Source organism: Pipistrellus kuhlii, unplaced genomic scaffold, assembly GCF_014108245.1.
Source record: "Pipistrellus kuhlii isolate mPipKuh1 unplaced genomic scaffold, mPipKuh1.p scaffold_m20_p_1, whole genome shotgun sequence".
Taxonomy (NCBI): domain Eukaryota; kingdom Metazoa; phylum Chordata; class Mammalia; order Chiroptera; family Vespertilionidae; genus Pipistrellus; species Pipistrellus kuhlii.
Genome location: NW_023425404.1, coordinates 114,919,215 through 114,940,492, shown reverse-complemented (window position 1 = coordinate 114,940,492; position 21,278 = coordinate 114,919,215). Strand labels below are relative to the sequence as shown.

At 42.2% G+C, this 21,278-nt stretch overlaps 1 protein-coding gene across 1 annotated transcript in view; it reads right to left on the bottom strand.

Annotated features, from left to right (window-relative positions):
* Positions 1–4,872: 4,872 nt before the first annotated feature.
* MYO3A (myosin IIIA) overlaps positions 4,873–21,278 on the bottom strand; it is a 184,033-nt gene continuing 167,627 nt past the window's right edge. Inside the window, exons 31-34 of the mRNA XM_036460222.2 lie at positions 19,359–19,465; positions 14,371–14,411; positions 12,965–13,108; positions 4,873–5,361 (exon numbers count right to left, since the gene is read on the bottom strand). Coding sequence (XP_036316115.1) covers positions 5,229–5,361; positions 12,965–13,108; positions 14,371–14,411; positions 19,359–19,465 — 425 coding nt within the window. The 3' untranslated portion in view covers positions 4,873–5,228. The remainder of the gene's footprint in view (positions 5,362–12,964; positions 13,109–14,370; positions 14,412–19,358; positions 19,466–21,278) is intronic.

The window sequence follows — 21,278 nt, the reverse complement described above, 5'->3', positions numbered from 1 at the left end:
CCAGCCCGCTTTCCTTCAAGTGGGTGCTAGGGTCGCTGTGACCTCGAGAGCTGAGAGACAGGGCCAGAATCCGGAGCGGTTCTGGAGCTCAGGAGAGTGGATGGTGGGGGAAGGGCGCCTACGTGTTAATGGGCTCATTTCAGCTTCTTAGTAGCTCCTAATGCCTGCCCACTGAGCCAGGAGATCCCAGGCGGCGCCCCAGTCCTGGGCTTTTGAGCGCGCTGCCGCCCGACCCATCCACCTTCCAGCTTCTGACTGATGGATGGGGAAAAAGACTGCCAACTGAGGCAATTAAAATCCTTGCTGGAATCCACGTTAGTCTATCACCCACCCAGGACCTAGGGCTGGAGGAAAAAATAAAACGAATGGTAACTTCTTGGAAGGGGTTTGAGGAAGAGCAGAAAGGGAGGGCAGCTAGGATTGGCTGGATTGACAGGTGATGGGGGATGGATGGAATCGGGTCATTTGTGACCTTGGCCGGTGGAGGGGCGGAAAGGCCGTTTCTTACATGTAACAGAAATCGGTGGGTGCGTCGGAGGCGTGCACAGAAACCCCTGTACAATCTGAGCTTTCCATATCAGAGGCGGAAAGAAGGCATCTCCTGCTGGGCCCTCTTTTTAGCGGGTCTCAAACCAATGGCCCTCTCTCCCCCTGAAAATCTCTAGGATAGAATGTGTGTGTGTGTGTGTGTGTGTGTGTGTGTGTAGGAGGGGAGGAGTAATTGGTTATATCTGTGGCCTGTGGAAAAAGGGTTTCTCCTCTTCTAAGGAAGCTAAAAGTCTTTTCTCTCTTACAATTTCCTTTTTCTAAAAGCTGTTACACAAAGGGAGGGCGCCCCGATAATTCAAAACCCACTGAGTTAGCATTGTCTTTTTAAAGCCAACTAGCTAGCAGGGATCTTCTCGCACATCAAGCTGGTGGAGAGAAGGGTGAGGAGGATGAACCGGGTGGGAAAGGGTTGCCTTCGGCCTCCCCGCAGTAGCGTTCTTTCCTGGTGTGCTGCTCCCCTTGGGCAAATGCTTCTCCTTTCCATTGTGTTCCAACCACTCTCTCTCTCTGACCTCCTAACCAAGTCATTAAAGCTGCTGCCAAAGCAGAGATCCACGGAGCCTCCATCTCTGCCACCACCCCTGGACCTTGGCTGAGAAAGGGCATCGTGGGGCTAGCATGGCCGCCCGCAAGTTCCACTCCAGTGTCTCGAGGCACGAGGAAGCCTGGTCAATTGTCTCTACTCAGCTTTGTCTTCTTCCCACGTGCCCGATCCCGATCCCGAAGGAGCCGTTCCGTGGGTTCCACGGCCGCCGGGCCCACTCGGGCAGTGGGCGCGGGGAAGGGCGCAGAGCGGGCTGTGTTCAGAAGCCTGCACCGGGCTGTGGGCGCGAGGCGCGCGCCAACACAATCCTCACTGTGGCTCCGGGTCCCAATGCCCCAGTGAAGCCAGGTCACTCACAACTCGGGGAGAGTCATGTTGCGGTGGTTCTGCCTTCTGGGGCAAAACGCGGCTTCGCGGTTCTCGCTTCAGCCGTGCAGATCCGCGCCCGAGACCCCGGTTCTTTGTTTAAATCCACACCAAATCCTGCAAACGTTTCCCTTCAAGCCAGCCGGCTGGGGTGGCAGGACTTTTCTACTATAGATGATTGATAGAAAACAGTAAGTTCTTTAAAACGATTTTTAACACACACACACACACACACACACACACACACACACACAATTCCCGAAGAATGAAGAGGATGAAAACACGAGGAAGATAGAAATCACACCTGGATTTCACGGATTTTTTAGAACTCGGTGGCTTGAAATTCTATTCCATTAAATCCCACAGCTTCGGAATACTTTGAATCCAAGGGTAGTATTTGCAGGTTTCATGTAGCACCGTACTTCAGAGGCACTCGGGATCCGTTTTGTCCTTCCTTAACACCATCCCGCCTAGATGGCAATTTGCTTTATACAGACCCATTTCACAAAAGAGCCTACCCCCCAACCCCCTTTGCTGGGCTTGGGGCTGGAGATAACAAAAGAGCTCTGGGAGGTAATAATTACAGTCATTAGTTCACAAAAGAGGCGGCCTCCAACTGGGAAGGGGAGGCGGCCAGCTGGGGGGGGGGGGAAGATTTCCAAGGGGAGAGAGAGAGACCCACACTTCTGCGGGGCTTGCAGGCCGCTCCCTTGGCTGACCTATTTTTTTTTAATTTTTTTTTTTTTGTATGTGGATTATCCAGAGATCGCGTCGGAGGTCCGCCAAGGAAGCGTGTATGGGACAGGTTTTCCCTTATGCCCTTCCTGTGTTTACATGTCGAAGGAGAGAGAAAGAAGGGAAATGGGAAAAGATTCAAAACAAATAAATACAAAAAACAACAACAAAACCCACAAAACATTGTGTTACACCAACAGTTTGCCATTCTGGAGTGCGGGGGTGTGTGTGTGTGTGTGGGGGGGGGGGTGTTAGGCATATTCTTTTCCTTTCCCCTGGGCTCAGTACTTTTCCATTACCCACTGCTTGGGGATCTCGCGATTTTCCTATTATTCTCATTTCAGATTTTGCAAGACATGACGAATGGCTTCCAGTTTCCAGTAAACCGCCTCTCCCAGTTTGCAGTGGACTGCTTACACCCGGCCTCCCGCTATCACCTGGCACTTGGTCCGACCGGTTACTCTGACCTGCACAGGAAATATAAATATTCCGCCTTCCCTACACTTGCTCGCTGACAGGTCACACTGGTCTCAGTCGCTGTGAGAGAATGTAATTGATTTTAAACTCTCACAACGTCTTTTGGCCTGGATCCTGTCTGCAAGGGACCTAACAGAGGGGATTTAAGGAAGGGGTCATTGCCTCCCTTTCCAGCCAGGCTGCCAGGGCTCTGGTTTGCAAAGACCAGCCGGGAAGCCTGGGTGGACGAAGGGGCCTGGCAGGAAGCTTGGCCTTTACCCCTAGACACCTCTGGGCAGCCTGAGCCCTGGTTAGGGGCGGAGAGCTGGGCCACCTTCGGTTATGGAGATCGCTTGCTCCCAAGACCCACCAGTGAGCCACGTCTTGCGGAGCAGGTTTCCTGGGTGTCTGGGCCGGCCGCGCCCGCAGCAGCTGGGGTGTGATCCGTACAGCCTCCGGTCATAACCCCGGGGGCGGCAGTGGCTCGAACCCGGGGAAAGAGCAGGCTTAGATAGAATGCATTTGGCCTTGGATCGCAGCCCCGTCTCAGCAGGAGGTTGCCCCTCAGGGCGCGTCTCATTTGTAAAATTGAAGAGTTTGCATGAGTTGTCTCTGGAAACCTGCGGGCGCCCATTCTTTGGGATGGAGAAAACCTTACATCTAGGTGACCAAGCAGTACAGCAAACGTAATCAGCCAGCGCACGGGCCATCACCTTCTCCCCGAATATTTCCCCAAAGTCTCCTTTCTCGGGGCCATAGATGTAGGAGCCACGGCAAGGCAGACAGGACAAACCCCATCCTAGCCAGAACCCTCCCTCCAATCAGTCCTCAAGGAAACCACAGCACCATCCTCCCTATGCCCTCTCCAGGTCTCAAAGACACGGAGGATTTCAGTTTCCTAGAAGAGCTCAACCATACTTCAAAATAAAAAACATCGACCAAGGAAGACAAACCTCTGCCCCTCTGCCCATCCACTGCCCTCCTCCATCTTTACATATTTCACCAACAGGTTGATTATATACATATATATATATATATATATATATATATATATATATATATATTATATATAATAATATGCTAATTAAACTGCAGGTTCTTCAGGGACAAAGCCAAAGGGGGGGGGGGCGCTGCAGCAGAGGCCTCTGGGTGGGGGGCGGGGCCAATGCCCTTGCACGAATTTTGAATTTCAGAGAGGAAGGGAGAGGGAGAGATATTAACATCAATGATGAGAAAGAATCATTGATTGGCTGAAACCAGTTTGGCTCAGTGGATAGAGTGTCCGCCTGCGGACTGAGGGGTCCCAGGTTTGATTCCCAGGTTCCATTCCGGTCAAGGGCATGTACCTTTGTTGCAGACACATTCCCAGGGGGGAGTGTGCAGGAGGCAGCTGATCGATGTTTCTCTCTCATTGATGTTTCTAACTGTCTATCCTTCTCCCTTCCTCTCTGTAAAAAATAAATAAAATATATTTTTAAAGAGAATAATAAAAAAAAGAATCATTGATTGGCTACCTCCTGCAAGTCCCCTACTGGGGATTGAGCCTGCAACCTGGGCATTTGCCCTTGACTCCAATAAAGCTTGGGACCCTTCAATCCTTAAGCCAATGCCCTATCCATTGAGCCAAACTAGCTAGGCCCCCTCCATCTTAAATTCACCAAATTTCACAGCTGGGAGATTGCTTCAAATCTACAGACGGGGAGAACCTAAAACATCTGACAGTTCATTCAACAGTAGACCAAAGTTTTTATAGATGGGGCCAAAGGAAGTCACAGTGTTTGGGCAAGCTGTGTGTGTGTGTGTGTGTGTGTGTGTGTGTGTGTGTGTTGGGAGATTTGGAAGCCACGTTTGTGTCACAGGTTGTAATTTTGTATGAGCCTTTGGGGTGATGGTGGTGGGTTGTTCGATAGTAGAGACAGAAGGCGAGGTGCTCTGCCCCCATTCCTAGTCGTCCCAGCCTGCACAGCAGGACCACAGGAGCTAGACCTCCAAGAAGAAGGCACCGGCCCAGAAAGCCACAGACTCTCCAAAGCATTTCCTTTATTTAGTAACTTAATAACCATGGGAAGGGAAGGCGCGAGTTTAAGTTCATCTTCAAAACTTCCCCACATCCTAGCACTTCCTCTCCCACCCAAGCTTTATTCTGTTTTAAGAGACTCAACCTGCCCATGAGTGTGTGTGTGTCCCGTGCCCCCCCCCCCCCGGCCCCCCCGCCTGGGAGAAGCGTTTCCAGGAAATAGGAACTCTTTGAAGTCACCCAAATGAGAGTGGAGGGGGTCAGGTGAGCTCAGGCGCCTTCCAGGCATCAGCAGGAGTGAGTGGCAGCCAAGGGAACAAAGAGCTGCATTGGAGGCCAGCGACAGGGGCTGGTGGGCTGGTGGTAGTGGAGGGTGAGCAAGCGGGAGCGGGAGCGCAGCCTGTTGGCATCTGAAGATCTGAAGAGCTCCTAGGTGTTAGCCTTCTGAGCACCAAAGCTGGCCAGGGTTCCCCATGAACCCCTGCCAAGATCGGGGTCCAGACTTCAGCGCTTTGGACCCTGCAAGGAGCGGTCTTGGGCACATTACGGCTGCCACTGGGGCTACACCTGCTGGACCAGGCGCCGGCGCTGGGAGGTTTTGCGCAGGAGTCTCCTGTAGTCATACGGATTGCTCGAGGGTCCATTCTCCCCCTCCTCCTCCTCCTCCTTCTCCGGATCCTCCACCGCCCAGCACCTGCCAGAGAGATGAGATCCAGAGCCCAGCGTCAGTGGCCAGTGGCGCCATCACGTGCAGCGCATCCCCGCCCACCCCGAGTTAGCCAGTCTTCTGCACACATTCCACCATCTTCAGGCATTTGGAAAACGCACATTTAAGTAATCAGGGTAGTGGTCAAAAGAATCTGCGATAATCTTTCTCAGCAGGTTTCCAAAGCTCCTCTAAGCTGAGGAGCAGAAGAGCTGGTGGAATCTGGTGACTTTGTGTTTGAATGACAGCTAAAGCTAAGCACCAGAGAATGTGTAGTTCAGAAGGACTAGCTTCTTTGGGCTTGAAATAGCTCACAACCAATAAACAAGTACTTGCCTAATAGACAACCATTATTTTGCATTTTTACACTGTTCAAATGTTTCTTTAAAAACTCTCCTGACAAATCTAACACACCACTGGGCTAGCTACACAGTTGGTGTTAGCCCTGTAGGCATTTTCAATAAGGCTGTTGGGCCAAATTTTTCACCTCTGGGAAATCCTGCCATGGATTACCTTTGGATTCCACAGCTTTCCCTGGGGAAGCTATGTACCCCTAAAAGGCAGCCACGGAGGTTTGTCCATTTTATGGAGCACCCACTAAGTGTCAGCCACCAGTGCACATGATGAGTGGGCAGAAGTCCCTGCTCTCATGAAGTTTATAGTCTAGTATGGAAAGAACCATAGATAGCTTCTTCTTCTTCTTCTTTCTTTTTTTTTAAAAAAATATATTTTATTGATTTTTTACAGAGCGGAATGGAGAGGGATAGAGAGCTAGAAATGTTGATGAGAGAGAAACATCTACCAGCTGCCTCCTGCACACCCCCCACCGGGTATGTGCCCGCAACCAATGTACATGCCCTTGACCGGAATTGAACCTGGGACCTTTCAGTCCGCAGACCAACGCTCTACCACTGAGCCAAACCGGTTTCGGCTATAGATAGCTTCTAATACCAGATGGTGAGCAGAACTAGACAGACCAATTAAGTAGCTCCTGGGAAAGAGTGATGGATGTGTGTGTATGTATGTCTGTACAAGCCATTTCCTAGTGATCAGGAAAGGTCTTTCTAATAAGCTGGCAAACGAGGAGAGGTCTGAAGGAAGGGGAGAAGTGGGCCAGAGAGATTTCTGAGGGAATCATAGTCATTCAAGGATAACAGTCAAACAATGAAAAGGTTCCAAGACCACAGTGTATATATTGTGCTCAAAAAAATAGCAAGGAGGCCATTGAGGCTTAAATGGAGTAAGCCAGAGGAAGAATAGCAAGGGATAGAGAGAAGGATGAATGAGGGGATAGTATGGTAGATAATTTAGTGCTTTGAGACCATGGCAAAGACTTGAATATTATTTAGAGTGAGAGAAACATTGGAGAGTTCTAAGCAGAGGAATGATTCCTAACAAGACCTTACTCTCAGAGAGGAAGTAGGGAGGTCTGTTACGGTTTCTAGAGGAGGTAAGAAATTGATCAGATTCTGAAAATGTTTGGTAGGTAGAACTGAAAGAGTTTGTTTATGGATTGGATATAGGATGTGAAGAAAAGGAATGGAGAATGTCCCTAAGGTTTCTGGCTTAATCAACTGGAAGAATGGAGCTGCCATTTGAGATGAGGAAGGCTGCAGAATAGTATTTTTTGGGGGGAATGGAATAAAGATTTTGGTTTTGGCTATACTAAGTTTACTTATTAGATATCTAAGAGATGGTATTGGATAGGCAGTTGACTACTTAAGTCCTGATTTAGGCTAGATATTTCAGTTGAGGAATTTTAAGTAAATAGATAATACGTAAGCCTTGAGTGTATATGTTGACAAAGCAAAGGACTGGGACACTCAAATGGTTGAGAGATCTGTGAAATGAGGAAGACTCAGCAAAGGAGAATAATAAGGAGGAGTCAGAGTGGTAGGAGGCAAAGCAAGGGAAGTCTTATATTGGGGGCAAATGGAAAGAAATGTTTAAAGAAAAAAAATGAGTGAGTGTAAAACAAAACATGTTAAATGTTGATAGGGCAAGATAAAGATTGAGAATAGATAATGACATATGGCAAAATAGAGGTCACTGGTGGCCTTTCCAGTGGAGTTGTTCAAGAGTGAAGTGGCTCAAGAGAGACTGGGAAGAGGGGACATGGAGGAGGTTGTCATTTTCATGTATTACTCTTGCTATAATAAAGAGCAGGAACATGAGTGGTTTGGCAGGGGATTAAGTCAAGGATATTTTTTTATGATGGGTCCAATTGTATCCTGTTCACAGGTTGTCAGAAATGGTGTTGTAAGGAGAAAAAAATGTTCAAGTTGCAGAGAAAAAAAAATGGACAATTATAGGACAGTGTTCTTGAGTAGAGGAAGACACTGGATTCTGTTCTCAAAAGGAAGGTTTGGTCTTACCTGGAGGACAGTCATCCATACTAAACTGAGGGAGGTATATGAATAAGTGATAGATATGGTGGTGGAAGGGTTGTCTGATGAGAGTGAGGAGATTTTGAGAGTTTGAAGAGAAGAGAAAGTCTGAAAGAATGAACTGGGAACATTGCATAATGAGTTTTTAGGGAAATGTAGTATTGCAAAATGACTCTTAAGTGCCCACCTAATGTGTGTTATTATAAGTTTTAAATTATAATAGACTATTTTTTGTAAAGCTACATTCAGCTACATGGGTGCATGTATAGATTGGGTAGGAAGCGGGGTTTACCCAGCACTGTGATTTATCATTTGAATATAATTGAAGGAGAAAGGGGCAAGGTCATTGAAGGTATATGTAAATGAGTGAAAATACTGACAGGCTAAAAAGGAAAGACTAGAATTTCTGCAGATGGAATAGCCCTTTATTCTAGCCCACTCTGAATGGAGAATTCTAAAAAAGAAATCCTTTGGGTTCTTGCACAGCAAATGAAATCATCCACAAAACAAAAAGACAAAGACTGAATGGGAAACATATTTACCAATGATACACCTGATAGTGGGTTCATAGCCAAAATTTATAAGGAACTCATACAATTCAACATTAAAAAAACCCCAAACAATCCAATTAAAAGTAAACAGAGAACCTGAAAACATACTTCCCAAAGAGGACTTATAGATGGCCAATAGACATATGAAAAGATGTTCAATGTCACTAATCATTAGAGAAATATAAATGAAATAAAAAATGAGATATTACCTCACACCTGTCAGAATGGCTACCATCAATAAATCAATGAACAGCAAGTGTTAGTGAGGATGTGGAGAAAAGGGAATCCTTGTGCACTGTTGGTAGGAATGCAGAGTGGTGTAGCCACTATAAAAAACCGTATGATGGGTCCTCAAAAAAATTATAAATGGACCTGCCTTCTGACTCAGTGATTCCATTCTAGGAATATATCCCAAGAAACCAAAACACTGATTTGAAAGAATATATACATTCTTATGTTCAGCATTATTTCCAATAGCCAAGATTTGGAAGCAAATGAGTACATATTAAAGCTGTGGTACAATGGAATATTACTAAGCCACAAAAAAGAATAAAATCTTAATATTTATGATAACATGCATGGACCAAGAGGATATTAAGCTAAGTGAAACAAGCTAGTCAGGGAAAGACAAATATAATATGATCTCACTTAATCTGGAATATGATGAACAAAATAAACTGAAAAATAGAATAGAAATAGACAACATAGATACAGAAAACAGACTGATGGTTGTCAGATGGAAGGGAGTTTGGGGCACTGGGTGAAAAGATGAAGGGATTAAAAAGTACAAATTGGCAGTTACAAAATAGTCATGAGGATGTATTGTAGAGCATAGGGGATACAGTCAATAATACTGTTATAACTATGTATGGTGTCCAGTGGGCATATGAAATATTGGGGGGACCACTTTGTAAAGTTTTATGATTTTCTAAGCATCATTCTGTATATCTGAAACGAATCTTCTATATAATAAAATCATATGTGGCCAAAACCTATTTGGCTCAGTGGATAGAGCATTGGCTTGCAGACTGAAAGGTCTCAGGTGTGATTCTGGTCAAGGGCATGTACATTGGTTGCAGGCACATCCCCAATGGGGGGTGTGCAGGAGGCAGCTGATCAATGTTTCTCTCTCATTGATGTTTCTAACTTTCTATCCCTCTCCCTTCCTCTCTGTAAAAAAATCAATAATATATATATATTTTTAAAAATCCTAAGTTACCTTTACAGTGGAACAACTAGAATGACCAGTTGCTATGATGGGCACTGACCACCAGGGGGCAGATGCTCAATGCAGAAGCTGCCTCATGGCTGGTGAGTGCAGCAATGGTGGCAGGAGCCTCTCCTGCCTCTGTGGTAGCACTAAGGAGAAGCAAGCCTAGCAGTAAGGAGCAAGCAGACAGGTGGTAATGAGTGAGGGATCCTGGCTTGCGAGAGGATGCAGGCCAGGCTGAGGGACCTCCCCTCCCCCAGTGCATGAGTTTTGTGCACTGGGCCTCTAGTACAAAATAACACTGAATGTAAACTGTACTTGAAAATTGGGAAGAAGAAGAAGAAGAAGAAGAAGAAGAAGAAGAAGAAGAAGAAGCAGCAGCAGCCGCCGCCGCCGCCACCGCCTTTGGGAAGGTCTTTTAGGGAATCATGAGCTTATGATGATACTTGAGAGGGAGTCTTTGGCTGGTACTTATGGGGAGGATCATGGGTAATTGACTTGAAATCTCATGCCTGTTCATCTCATTTCTGGTCAAATAATATTGAGGATCAACTATCTGCCAGGTACATGACATATATTATCTTTAATTCTAAAGACAGCATGACAAAGCCTTAGTTTTTCTTATCCTCAATCTATACATGAGAAAATTCTAGTTGATATGACTAGTGAGGAATGGAGTGGGGTTTCAAATTCAGATCTAGAGCACTTAGATCTCATACTTTACCAATTGTATCCCTTTGCCAATTTTCTGCTAATGTTTCTTTTATGGTTTCTTCTAACCCTAAAATGATGAACTCTTGTTCCATTTTATGTAACCATACTTCCCCTCCTATCCTCCTTATATCTTCTTGTCAAATTAAAACCCAGCTGTGACTTAAATACCCTCCATTACTCTCTATTGCTTAACAGAGACCCCACTACTTCCTGTCTTAGTATTAGATAAGGAGACATCAGTTCTCCTGTTGCCCTCTAATGCTATTCTCTAATCACTACCTGCCACCATTTTTATTCATTAAGAGACTCTTATCATTGCTGTTCCTAATTCCCAGATCTATTCACACCTTCCTGGATTATATCAGAACTTGGGTGTGTGTGTGTGTACATGTGCATGCACATAATACATATAACGTTGTCAGAATAATATATTATACCTATTACAGATTATATAAATGTTATATTTATGTGCTATAAATATATAATATAAACTATATATATATATTCCATAATAATTTAATATATAATATAATATATATTCTTTCTGTAGAACACCATCAGACTTTTAGTTTAGACTCAAGGTTCACTAACTGTCCTAAGTGTCCTTTAGAGCTGATTTTCTGCATTATTTTTTATTTTAAATTCAGGATCCTATCAAGATTTACTAATGAATGTCTTCGGGTATTTTTTAAAATCCTCATCAGAGGATACATTTTTCATTGATTTTAGAGTTAGAAGAAGGAAGAGTGAGAGAGAAACATGGATTGGTTGCTTCCCATAGGTCTCTCAACAGGGGGTTAAATGTGAAATTGAGGATGTGCCCTGACCTGGAATCAAACCTGAGACCCTTGGGTAAGTGGGATGATGTTCCATCGTGGAATGATTCACTGGCCAGGGCCATTTGAATGTTTTGTCTTTTTAAGCTTCTTTAATTCAGAAAATCCCATCTCAGCTTTTTAGATAAATATATTTTCTCTCTAGAATCAAGTTCCTTCAATATAAGGGTCACATTTCATGCACCAATGTACTACAACCCCTTTCTCAAACATGGGGTGGGGCGTGGGGGATGGGGTGTTGCTTAGGGAGGTGATACAGAGCAGTGGTTAAGATCCTTGACTCTAAACTCAAGAAGGCCCATGTTCAAATTCTGACTCCATCAATTATTGTTTAGGTGCGTATTTACAGCCACTAAACTTGTAGACAGCCTTCTCATCTATAAAATGGGGCAATATTAGTAACTGCCTCAGAAGGTTGCTATGAAGATCAAGAGCTTAACACAAGGTAAGCATTCAACCAATACTAGCTTCTAACATTCTTATTCTAATGAGCATTAACAACACATCCATAGACACTACTAGAACACCAGGCAGTACTTCAGGGATGTAATGCTTTTAGAGCATGTGTGTGTCTGCCAGTGGAGGAAGGGGAAAAATACACTAGAGAGGAGGCCAACTGGGTTGTTAAAATGAGAAGCAGGTAAGTAGATGAAAAGCAATTTGAGCAGGGAGTAGAAAACACTTGGATTTTGGTTCAATAACTCAATGTGTGACTTTCGGCATATCACTAAATCTTTCTGGCACTTGGTATTCTGCTGTATAGAACTCTGTGGTTAGATTGAAACATCTCAAAGCTCCAACATGTTACAGTTCTTGATCCTAAAATGAAAGAATGTATCCTCTTTGGGTAGTACAAAAAGAAGAAATCATAGTTCAGGTAGATTCTGGAAAAGCAAAGAGAGATGGTAAACAGTCTTTAAGGACTGCCTCTCCTATGCCACATCTAGTGTTAAGCACTTCAAGTACATCATTTCATTAATTTTTTGACAACATGGTGAGGCAGTTATTAGTAAATCCCTTTGCAGATGTGGAAATGGGAGCTTAAAGAGGTCCAGGAACATAAGCAAGGTCACTCAACTACTAAGTAGCAGAATCAGGATATAAGTCTGAGATGGTCTGACTCTGAAACCTCTTCTCTCATGCACCATCTCACACTGTAGAAGAGACTGGTGCGGGGCCCTGAGTGGCCCAGGTTGCTAGGATGTTTGTTTAGGATTTTAGAAAAATAACTTTTTGTGGTTTGTCATTGCTCCCATTTCTCATACACCACATTTCCATCTTATTATGTGCCTTCAATTTTACAACTTCATGAAGAATGTCTGGAGAAAGAAAAAAAAAATACCAAGATAGTAAGTAAACTACAAATGGTTTGTTACTTGAAATGAAAGCCAGTGGCAAAGTGAGAGAATAAATTCAAAATATCAGGTACATATTTCCAAATGAATCTTTCTCCCAAATATTGGTTTGGTCTAACATCACTGATTCTGAGAAATTACACAGCATAGCTGAGAAACTAGTGATTAAAGTTATATTGGTTAAAGATTAACTACATTTTGAATATGGTTTATTGCTTATGGTTTATATGACCATAAATTTATCATCCAAACTGAGAAACTTTTAAAGGCAGGGGGGCTGTAATTAATGATTACACACACACACACACACACAAGAAAATAGGTATAAACTAGGATTGTGCTAGAAAAACTGGGATGTCTGATTACCCTACCATAATATTTACAGTTTTACTTTTAAACAACATATTAATCATAAGATGCAATAGTCAGTAAGTGCTTTGTCATTAAATGATTTGTCATACATAGAATGAAAATGCTTTAGAAATGAGATTGTGAGTATAAAATTGAAAATGCTATGCTTTAATGTGAAGTTTATTACCTTTTATCAGCCTTAAAACATTGATTCTGGAGTTCTCTTTGTTGTCTTTGTTCTTGTAAGTTAGGGTTATGTTCCTTTGGTCCAGAATGGTTGAGCAAAAATTCCTTATAATAGAAATCTTCCAAATCTAATAGTTTTCCCTGACTGTAAATGAACACATAAACACACCAGAGTATCAACTGAATTTTCTATTAACTTACACGACACTTGCTTTCTTTTAAAAATTATTTACTGTAATTTAAGAGTAACACATATATGTTAATAGAAATAGTATTGAAATGTGCAAAAATAGAATATACTGTAAATTAAAGAGAAAAAACAAAACCTTTACTTCTTACCTTTAAGAGAACATTGGCTGCTGGAGGGAATTGTCCTGGTTCTGTTGCCTCCAACTTGACACAGCATTACCAGTGAGTACAATGTTCCAGCCTGGCTAGACTAAGTCAGGATTCACAACAGACCTTTGGGCCACTTTATGTACTAACACATAGCATTTTCTTAGTTTTATTAATCATCAATACACTGATGTACACAATGTGTCATGTTCATTACTTTATTCCTTTACAGCTAATCTTCTGTCCACCCCCCTGCCCATTGGTCTTTGGGAATCGTTTTCTGTGTGTGCTAGATTTTAGTTCCTACCCAGGGGATGTGCCTTCAACCATTTAAATTCTTGGATCTGTTCTGACTGCAGTCCCGGTGTCTGTGGTGTTCAGCATCTGTAGGACTCAAATGAGGTCACCAGAGACAGGTCTGGACAACTACCAGGTGCTACAGCGCTTTTCAAGTTACAGATGCCAATGTATAAATCAACTTTCATAAGTTAAGAACTCTGCATCCATTCATGCCTAACAAAAGAAACTGCAATCGTAATTAACAGTGTCTGGACATTAGTTGATTGAAATAATGACAAAATATTAAAATAATAAAGTTCTGGCTGGCTGAAATGCTATAGGTGAAGGGGACCAGTGTGAATTTAAGAGTGCTACACCTGCAGGTGACACAAACCTTATCTTCCTAACAAGTCCGTAAAAGTGAGATTTAACATGTTTTGTCTTCAAGTACAAAAAGCAAAATGGATTTTGGGTAAAGAAAGTTCATGGGCATGGCCATGTTCAAATTGCCCAACCAAAACCATATCAATGGACCAAGAAAAGCAAATTCTGTATTGTTATAGTACAATTCTTTCAAAACTATTTGAGTTCTTAATGTATGCTTCACACTATGCTAGTGTATTGCCAGTAGACAAGATCTTAGACCCCATATTGGCATTTGTAATATAAATACATTGAGAGCATACTACTTTCCAAATATATCCACATAAAACTGGTGATTTTTAATCTTATTTGAACATATAGATTTATATTTTGGTTTGATAACTTATTGAAATCTAAAAAAGTAATTACCTATCTTTCCTTGGTCTTCGTTTTTCTTCTTGAATTGACTTCTAAAGGGAATAGAATAATTTGAAAAATCTCTATATATTAATGTCTTAATATAATTTGTATATTACTATAATCTTAATAAATAAATATATTTGTTCCTATAAAGCTAACTTAGCAATAAAAAAGTGGATACACTATTTTTAAGATATGAAGAAATATAATTTACTCACATTTTACTAATTGTGAATTTGTAATTATTTTTACCAGCACTGGACTGAAATTAATCTTTTCATTCCATACAAAAAAAGAGTTCACCACAGTGACCACTATACACAAGACTACATAAGGTTTATCTATCTGACAATGGGGGGTGGTCAGAATTTCCTGAAAATCCATTTCTTCACAAATGCAGTTGTAATTTAGGCAGATGATCAGGCTGCTTTGTGGTATTGTTTCTATGCCACCTTTGTCTGCAGGTAAAGCAGATGGGCGGGCAGTGAGGGCAGCTGCAACAGTTCACGGGCCAATGAAACTGACTTCACTAACCTATAAGAGTCCATTCATGGCATTAAAGTAGCAGCACAGCTGATACATATGTTCATTTGCAAAATGTTTTCAAGTTGACAACTTTATCAAGGCAAAAATGAGAATATTTAAGTATAGGTATGATTAGATATTTTTTAATCAATACTTTGATTTGGACTCTAGCAAAATGGTACTTTACTTACAAAGCAATGTCCTCTTTGGTACTGTAACTGGGTTGAACTGTGTGCTAGCTCAATATATTTGAACATATATCTACATGCTGCAAGAGCATATACATCTCTTAGGCTGAGGAAACAATACCAGAGTCACCTTGATCAAGCCAAAGATATTATAATTGTGGAAACTCTAAGGCAGACATCAACTTGGCTGGTACCATAACAGTGTGAAATAATAAAAATGGCAATTAATAATGGTTTGTAAGGACTGAGGGTTTCCCATTACTTATAGACACACAGTCATTTTTCCCTCATGATTTATCATTTGCAATAAACTAAAATGTTGGATGAGTCAAACAGTTCATCGTTTCATTCATTTTCATTGGTTGTAATTTTAGTGGGTGGATGAGGCAGAAGTAATGCTTAAATGCATCAAGTCTGGGAGTGGACCTTTCAGAAAATAACAATGTAAGGGGCAGGACACCAATTACATTCCTGTCCTCCTTCCCATTTCCTAATACTTTGTATTCTTGACCCAATGCCCTAGGCTAGGAGGTGCTTAGAAATAATTGTATTACCAGCATAGGTACCATGGCCCCTAGTGGTCCAGTTAATGATCCCTGGGACCAGGGTGGTGTTTGCTGTGGTTGCTGTTGTTGTTTTAATATGACAGAGGTCCTGTTTCCTTGATCCATTGTCTGAAAAAAAAGTCTGTTTTGCTCTTGGTAACCATTTTCTACAATACAAAATTATGCTGAAAAGATAGCATGATGTTGTGTGGCAGAGATCCCTTTTATACAACCAAGAATGAAATAACGTTCTGTTTTTGAATTCCCAAGCTGGCCAGATTCCCACTCCCCTTTTTAAACCTAACCTAAGGATATGTTTTTATTGATTTTTTTAGAGACAGAGGAAGGGAGATAGAGAGAAAGAGAAATTTCAATCAGTTTCCTGCTGTATGTGCCCAACCGGGGATTGAACCTGAAACCTTTTGTACTGGACATGCTCCATCCAACTGAGCTACCAGTCCAGAGCAACCTCTCTTTATTCTGTATCGCCTTTTCTCCTGGGAGGCAGTGTGTGTGAGCTGTCTCTCAGTTACAGGAATTCTTGGAAAAGGCTTTACTTCACTCTTGCCTGTGTTAGAATATTCTAATGAAATGTAATTCCATAATATTGAGTAAAAATTTCCAAAAATGATTTGATGGTTCATAATAGAAGCAATTATACAATCAAGGTAATCAAATGTAAGTTGTAAATAAGAAAGGACAAAAATGAAAGGTGTTAAGATGGAGCCTTAGAGTTTGTCTCTTGATTCCTAGAGGCTAAGTCCAAAAGGGAAGAATGAAACTACATTCTTTATCATAAAGAAGGAAGCACATTGTCCCTCATGGGAGAGGACTTAATATAAATTTTAACCCATGGGACTTTATATTAGGGGCATTTATTGCTAAGACAAAAATGTTTTCAATTATAGTTTGAAAATTACAAATTACCAACTTGAAATCTTAAGTGAAAATACAGAAGCAAATGTCCCATTGCAGTTTCTTAAGGAACCACAGTAAAGAAGAGAGAAACACAAGGAGACAACAAGGACTCAAGGAGGAGATTTTCCCATGAGGGTGTTTCTTAAGGGGCCTTTTGAAAGGACAGAGGTCTTAGCTCAGAGGACTTGGAATCAGAGGACTTAGAAGACTCAGCTGCATCACACTCCTTCCCCTCTAACCTGATGTAAAAAAAAAGTATGTTTTATAATGAAACTTTAAATTTCACATCCATTATATCATGTTGGATACAGTTTTACATTCCTTCTTAAAATACTCTCTATATTTAGAAGTCTTCACAAAGATAAAGAAAGTAGACAAATCATAGGGGAAAAAGATCTTGGAGTGGCCAAATACCTACTGCTAGGTAGGTACTGGAGAAAATACTGGAGAAAATAATGAAACTGGAAGGCCTTTGGAATCATGTGGTCAGTTACTCTTCTTGAGGAAATTGTTGGCCCTGAGTCGTTTTTGCTGGTTGTCCAGCTTCTGTGTGTCACAGCAGCCCCACACGCCATTACAGTGGGGTGTGCAATCCCAGCTAAGGTTCTCCCCTCCACAGGCATGCTCCTTAGGCTCAGGCTACTCTTATTTTGGACACAACTATAGCCACATTTCCCAGGTGTAAGAGATGAGGAGCATCACATCATAGAAGAGAGCTGGTATTGATGTTAAGGCAGTCAGAATGACTGTGGTAAGAACTGACATTCAAGGAGAAACACAAGCTATAAAAACAGGTGAAACAACTGAAAGCACAGCTGTCTATGATAAGCAGGTTTAGGGAAATAATTTTCACAGCTCAGCAGCTCCATAAATATTTATCAATGCTCTGAGAAAATAAAGAGGGCCACGGGACACAGTGATGGGGTGCTGCCTTAGACATGGTGTCAGGGAGCCTCACTGATAAACATGGATCTGAATAAAGTACTAACATTGCTGCTCACTGCAATGACCTTGGGTCATCAAGAAAAGGTTAAAATGTGCATTATAACATATTTTAGAAAGATTTTCACGGAAATCACTTAAAATTATAGTGTTTTGATGGGTAAAGGAAGGTTTTTGTTTGTTTGTTTTTAATGTTTTCATTGATTTTTAGAGAGAGAGGAAGGAAGAGGAAGAGAGAGAGAAACATGAATGTGAGAGAAACATAGGTAGGCTGCCTCCCAAATACAACTCAGGCATGTGCCCAGAACCAGTGACCTCTTGTTGCATGAGACAATGCCCAACCAACTGAGCCACACCAGCTAGGGCAAGAGGATGTTTTGACAGCTAAAGGAAGTGGGGCCCCACCGTTTCTGTAAATTTCACCTGTGTGTAGCACTCAAACTCAAGTAAGGGCCAATTGAGTATGAATACATGGTGTGTGTTTTCATAATAATAATAATAATAATAATAATAATAATAATAAAACAACTCTAGTTTTCTGTATTTTATTTTTCACCAAAGCCACAGATTTAAAGACTCAGGGTTATATAAAGGATTCCAGTCACTATGGTAATAACTCAAGATGTATTAAAACACTGTACATTCATTAAAAAAAATCATTATTCAATGACAATGTAAGCTTTTTGGGGGCAGGGATTATTTGTGGAAGCTCAGAATCTGCTCAACTCTAGTTGGCTATTAGTCATAAACATTCCTCTTTATTTCAAAGTCTCTTACAATTTCTCATCTCGAGAACAGTATCTGTTGTTGAAGTCACTGTAGCCAATTGCCATTTCAGTGGCAATTAATAAATCTTATTGAGCATTATGTTTGGTTCTTTCTAATTTTGTGCTCTGCTATTCATCTTTGGAAGGAGTCTGGCCTTCGTGCTGAGGGAGTTGCTGAGTTATAAATGGACTATCAAGGGAGGAACACGACCAAATTGACCGTTTAGAGAGATTTGCTAATATGGGCTACAGAGGCTGAGATTAGAAGCCCTGAGGTGGGGCCTGAAGCATTGCAGGTGGAGAACGATGATGGTCTGAAATAGGGCTGCTGCTGTGAGAGTAGAGGAGGGGGTGAATGGGAGCGAGGTTTTGCTGGTAGAAGCCACACTTCAGATTGAACGGTTAGATGTCATGCATGAGAGAGAGGGCCAGGTCCAGGATGACACCAGGTTCTTGGCTTAGGTAACCAAGCGGATGATGGTGTCATTCACAGAGAACAGGAACATGAGAGGAAGAGGAGGTTGGCAGGGCGGATGCCAATGAGCTCACATGGTGCCCACGGTGAGTGAGGACCTCAGAACAATGAATGACCTTGACAACTAAGAAGTGCCCTATCTGTGTCTCAGAGTCCTGTTCTGTGAGATGGGAATGCCCCTGTAAAGGCTTTCTAGGATTAGATATCCCAATGCACGGTTACATACCCCATTCCATGCCTGGAATTTAAAACGTGTCTAATAAATGCCTCTTTTTTCTTCCTTTCTTCCATTTTCACCTAAACTCACCCATTCACATTCAGGTCCCTCTCAGGAGAGCTCCTGCTATGACATGGTTCTCTTTCTGGGTTAATGTTTGCATATTAGCTCAGATGAAAGGACCAGCAGAGAAAACTGCTGAAAGGCCACGGGTTACAGGACAGGGGAAGAGGCCTAGGTGGTAAAGATGGCCAGAGGATAGCTACATGCCCAGGTCCTCAGCTAAGGACTGGGCAGGAAAGCAGATAATGATAGGAGTCTCCCTTTTAGAGTCCTCCCTTTGGACAGGCCCAGGCCCAGTGTGGACAGGGTTTTGTGGATGCTATGGCTCCCATCTGATAGTAAGAGTGAGCCACTTACATGTAGCAGATAATAGTATGTGCAGTCTTCAGGGTTATTTAATGTTTTGGGTTTCCGGGGCCGTCTTGGGGGTCTCAATATTTTTGGCTCCTCTCCTTTAGAAATACCTACAAGAAAGGTGATCATAGACAAGAATTCAATTACAAAGACTATCATCAAGCAATGCCTTTCTTTTGGGATAAATAAAAAATAATATATGCACTACTGAGCAAAGCTGGGAAAAAGAGGAAATACCTTTTGTTCCCCAACCAACCCTCATCAGATTCCTCACCATGTGCTTCCTTCCAGTTGTCTGATGGTCTGTGACTTTAAGTGTTAAGGAGGAGAAGGGAAGGGGAAGAAAAGAAATGCATAGTCTGGTGATGTAGAATAGTATACTTCAGATCAAAGGGTAGATGGGAAGAGGAGACAAAGCTGTTAAAAATCTTTTAAAATGGGGATTATTCTCATAGAATTTTGCTCCTCCCCTTTCCTCCCGCTGCCAGATTCACACATCCACCTGTTCATCTAAGACCTGCCTGATTTTCACTTTAAGGTACCACATCATGTTATGGCCCAAACAAGGACTCTTGCTATAAGACTAATAACCCTTTTGCCAAAGTTTGGAATTTTCAGACCTGACTTTAAAAACCATGACCAAGAAAGAATAAAGGCTGTCATTCTTCACTGCTCCTTTGTCAATACTAGAGGCTCAGTGCATAAAATTCATGCATGGGGGCAGATTGTGTCCCTTGTGCACCGTCTCCAATCTGGGACCCCTCGCGAGATGCTTGACTGCCCATCTGGGCCCAATCCTCAGTGGATTGGGCCCAGATGAGCAGTCGGAAGTCCTTCTCACATCTAAGACTGCTAGCTCCCAACTGCTCGCATGCTTGCCTGCCCCTAACTGTTTCTACTCGCCAGCTTGGTCACTGCCAATGGCCCTCCCCTGCAGGCCTGATCTCCCCCAACTGCCCTCCCTTGCAGACCTGGTCCCTCCCTATTACTCTCCCCTACTGGCCTGATCACCCACAACTGCCCTCCCTTGCCAGCCATCTTATGTCTACATGGGAGCAGCCATCCTGTGTGGAGTGATGGTCAATTTGCATATTACACTTTTATTAGATAGGATAGCCACATTCTCAAATGGCTGCAACATCATCAGAGCATGCTTGGTTGTTAGTGATCATGGCTGGCTTTATATTTATAGAGATAATAAGTTTCTCATAAAGTATGCCTATTTTTCATGATTCTTGGAACTCTATCCATTGATTGCAGTTATGCATGAATGTCTGCTTGATAGAACATAAAGATCAGGGTGGAAAAGGGTCATGGCTGCTTATTAGAAAATACTACTTTAAATGGACACTTGAGCATACATTTCTTAGCTAAAATGTAAGTGTATTAAACAGATCATTTTTGTGTTCAGGAAGAGGACAAGAACAATCTTTAATTCTTATATAAGAATACACAGAGAAACTGAATTGCTCCAAACCAAAAGTAATCAAAGCAAGTCAAACAGAAACAAGCCAATGAATATTTAATAGTTACTATGTGTAAACATCTGTGGCTGGCAGTGTAAATCGGGTTCTACCAGATGTAGAAGCCACAGGGATGTCTGACTTTCTAGTCTCTTGTTTGACCCAGTAGGTGAACATACTGATCACAGCAGCATTCATAGTCTAATGTCATCCAGCTCATTCATTTTAAAACATGGGAAATTGCTGGATGACAAAGATACATCAATAGTTGAGAGTACTTCCTAGAGATTTAATGCATAGAAGAATACTAATCAGAGAAAATTATGACAATCTTACTTTACCATTTTTAAAATAAAACAAAGGAAAACGAGGTCTTTATTAATGAGATTGTTAAGTAGAAATTAGTAATAGACTAAGGAGTAACACACTTTTCCAACCAATCCCTGGAAGCTTATCTCCC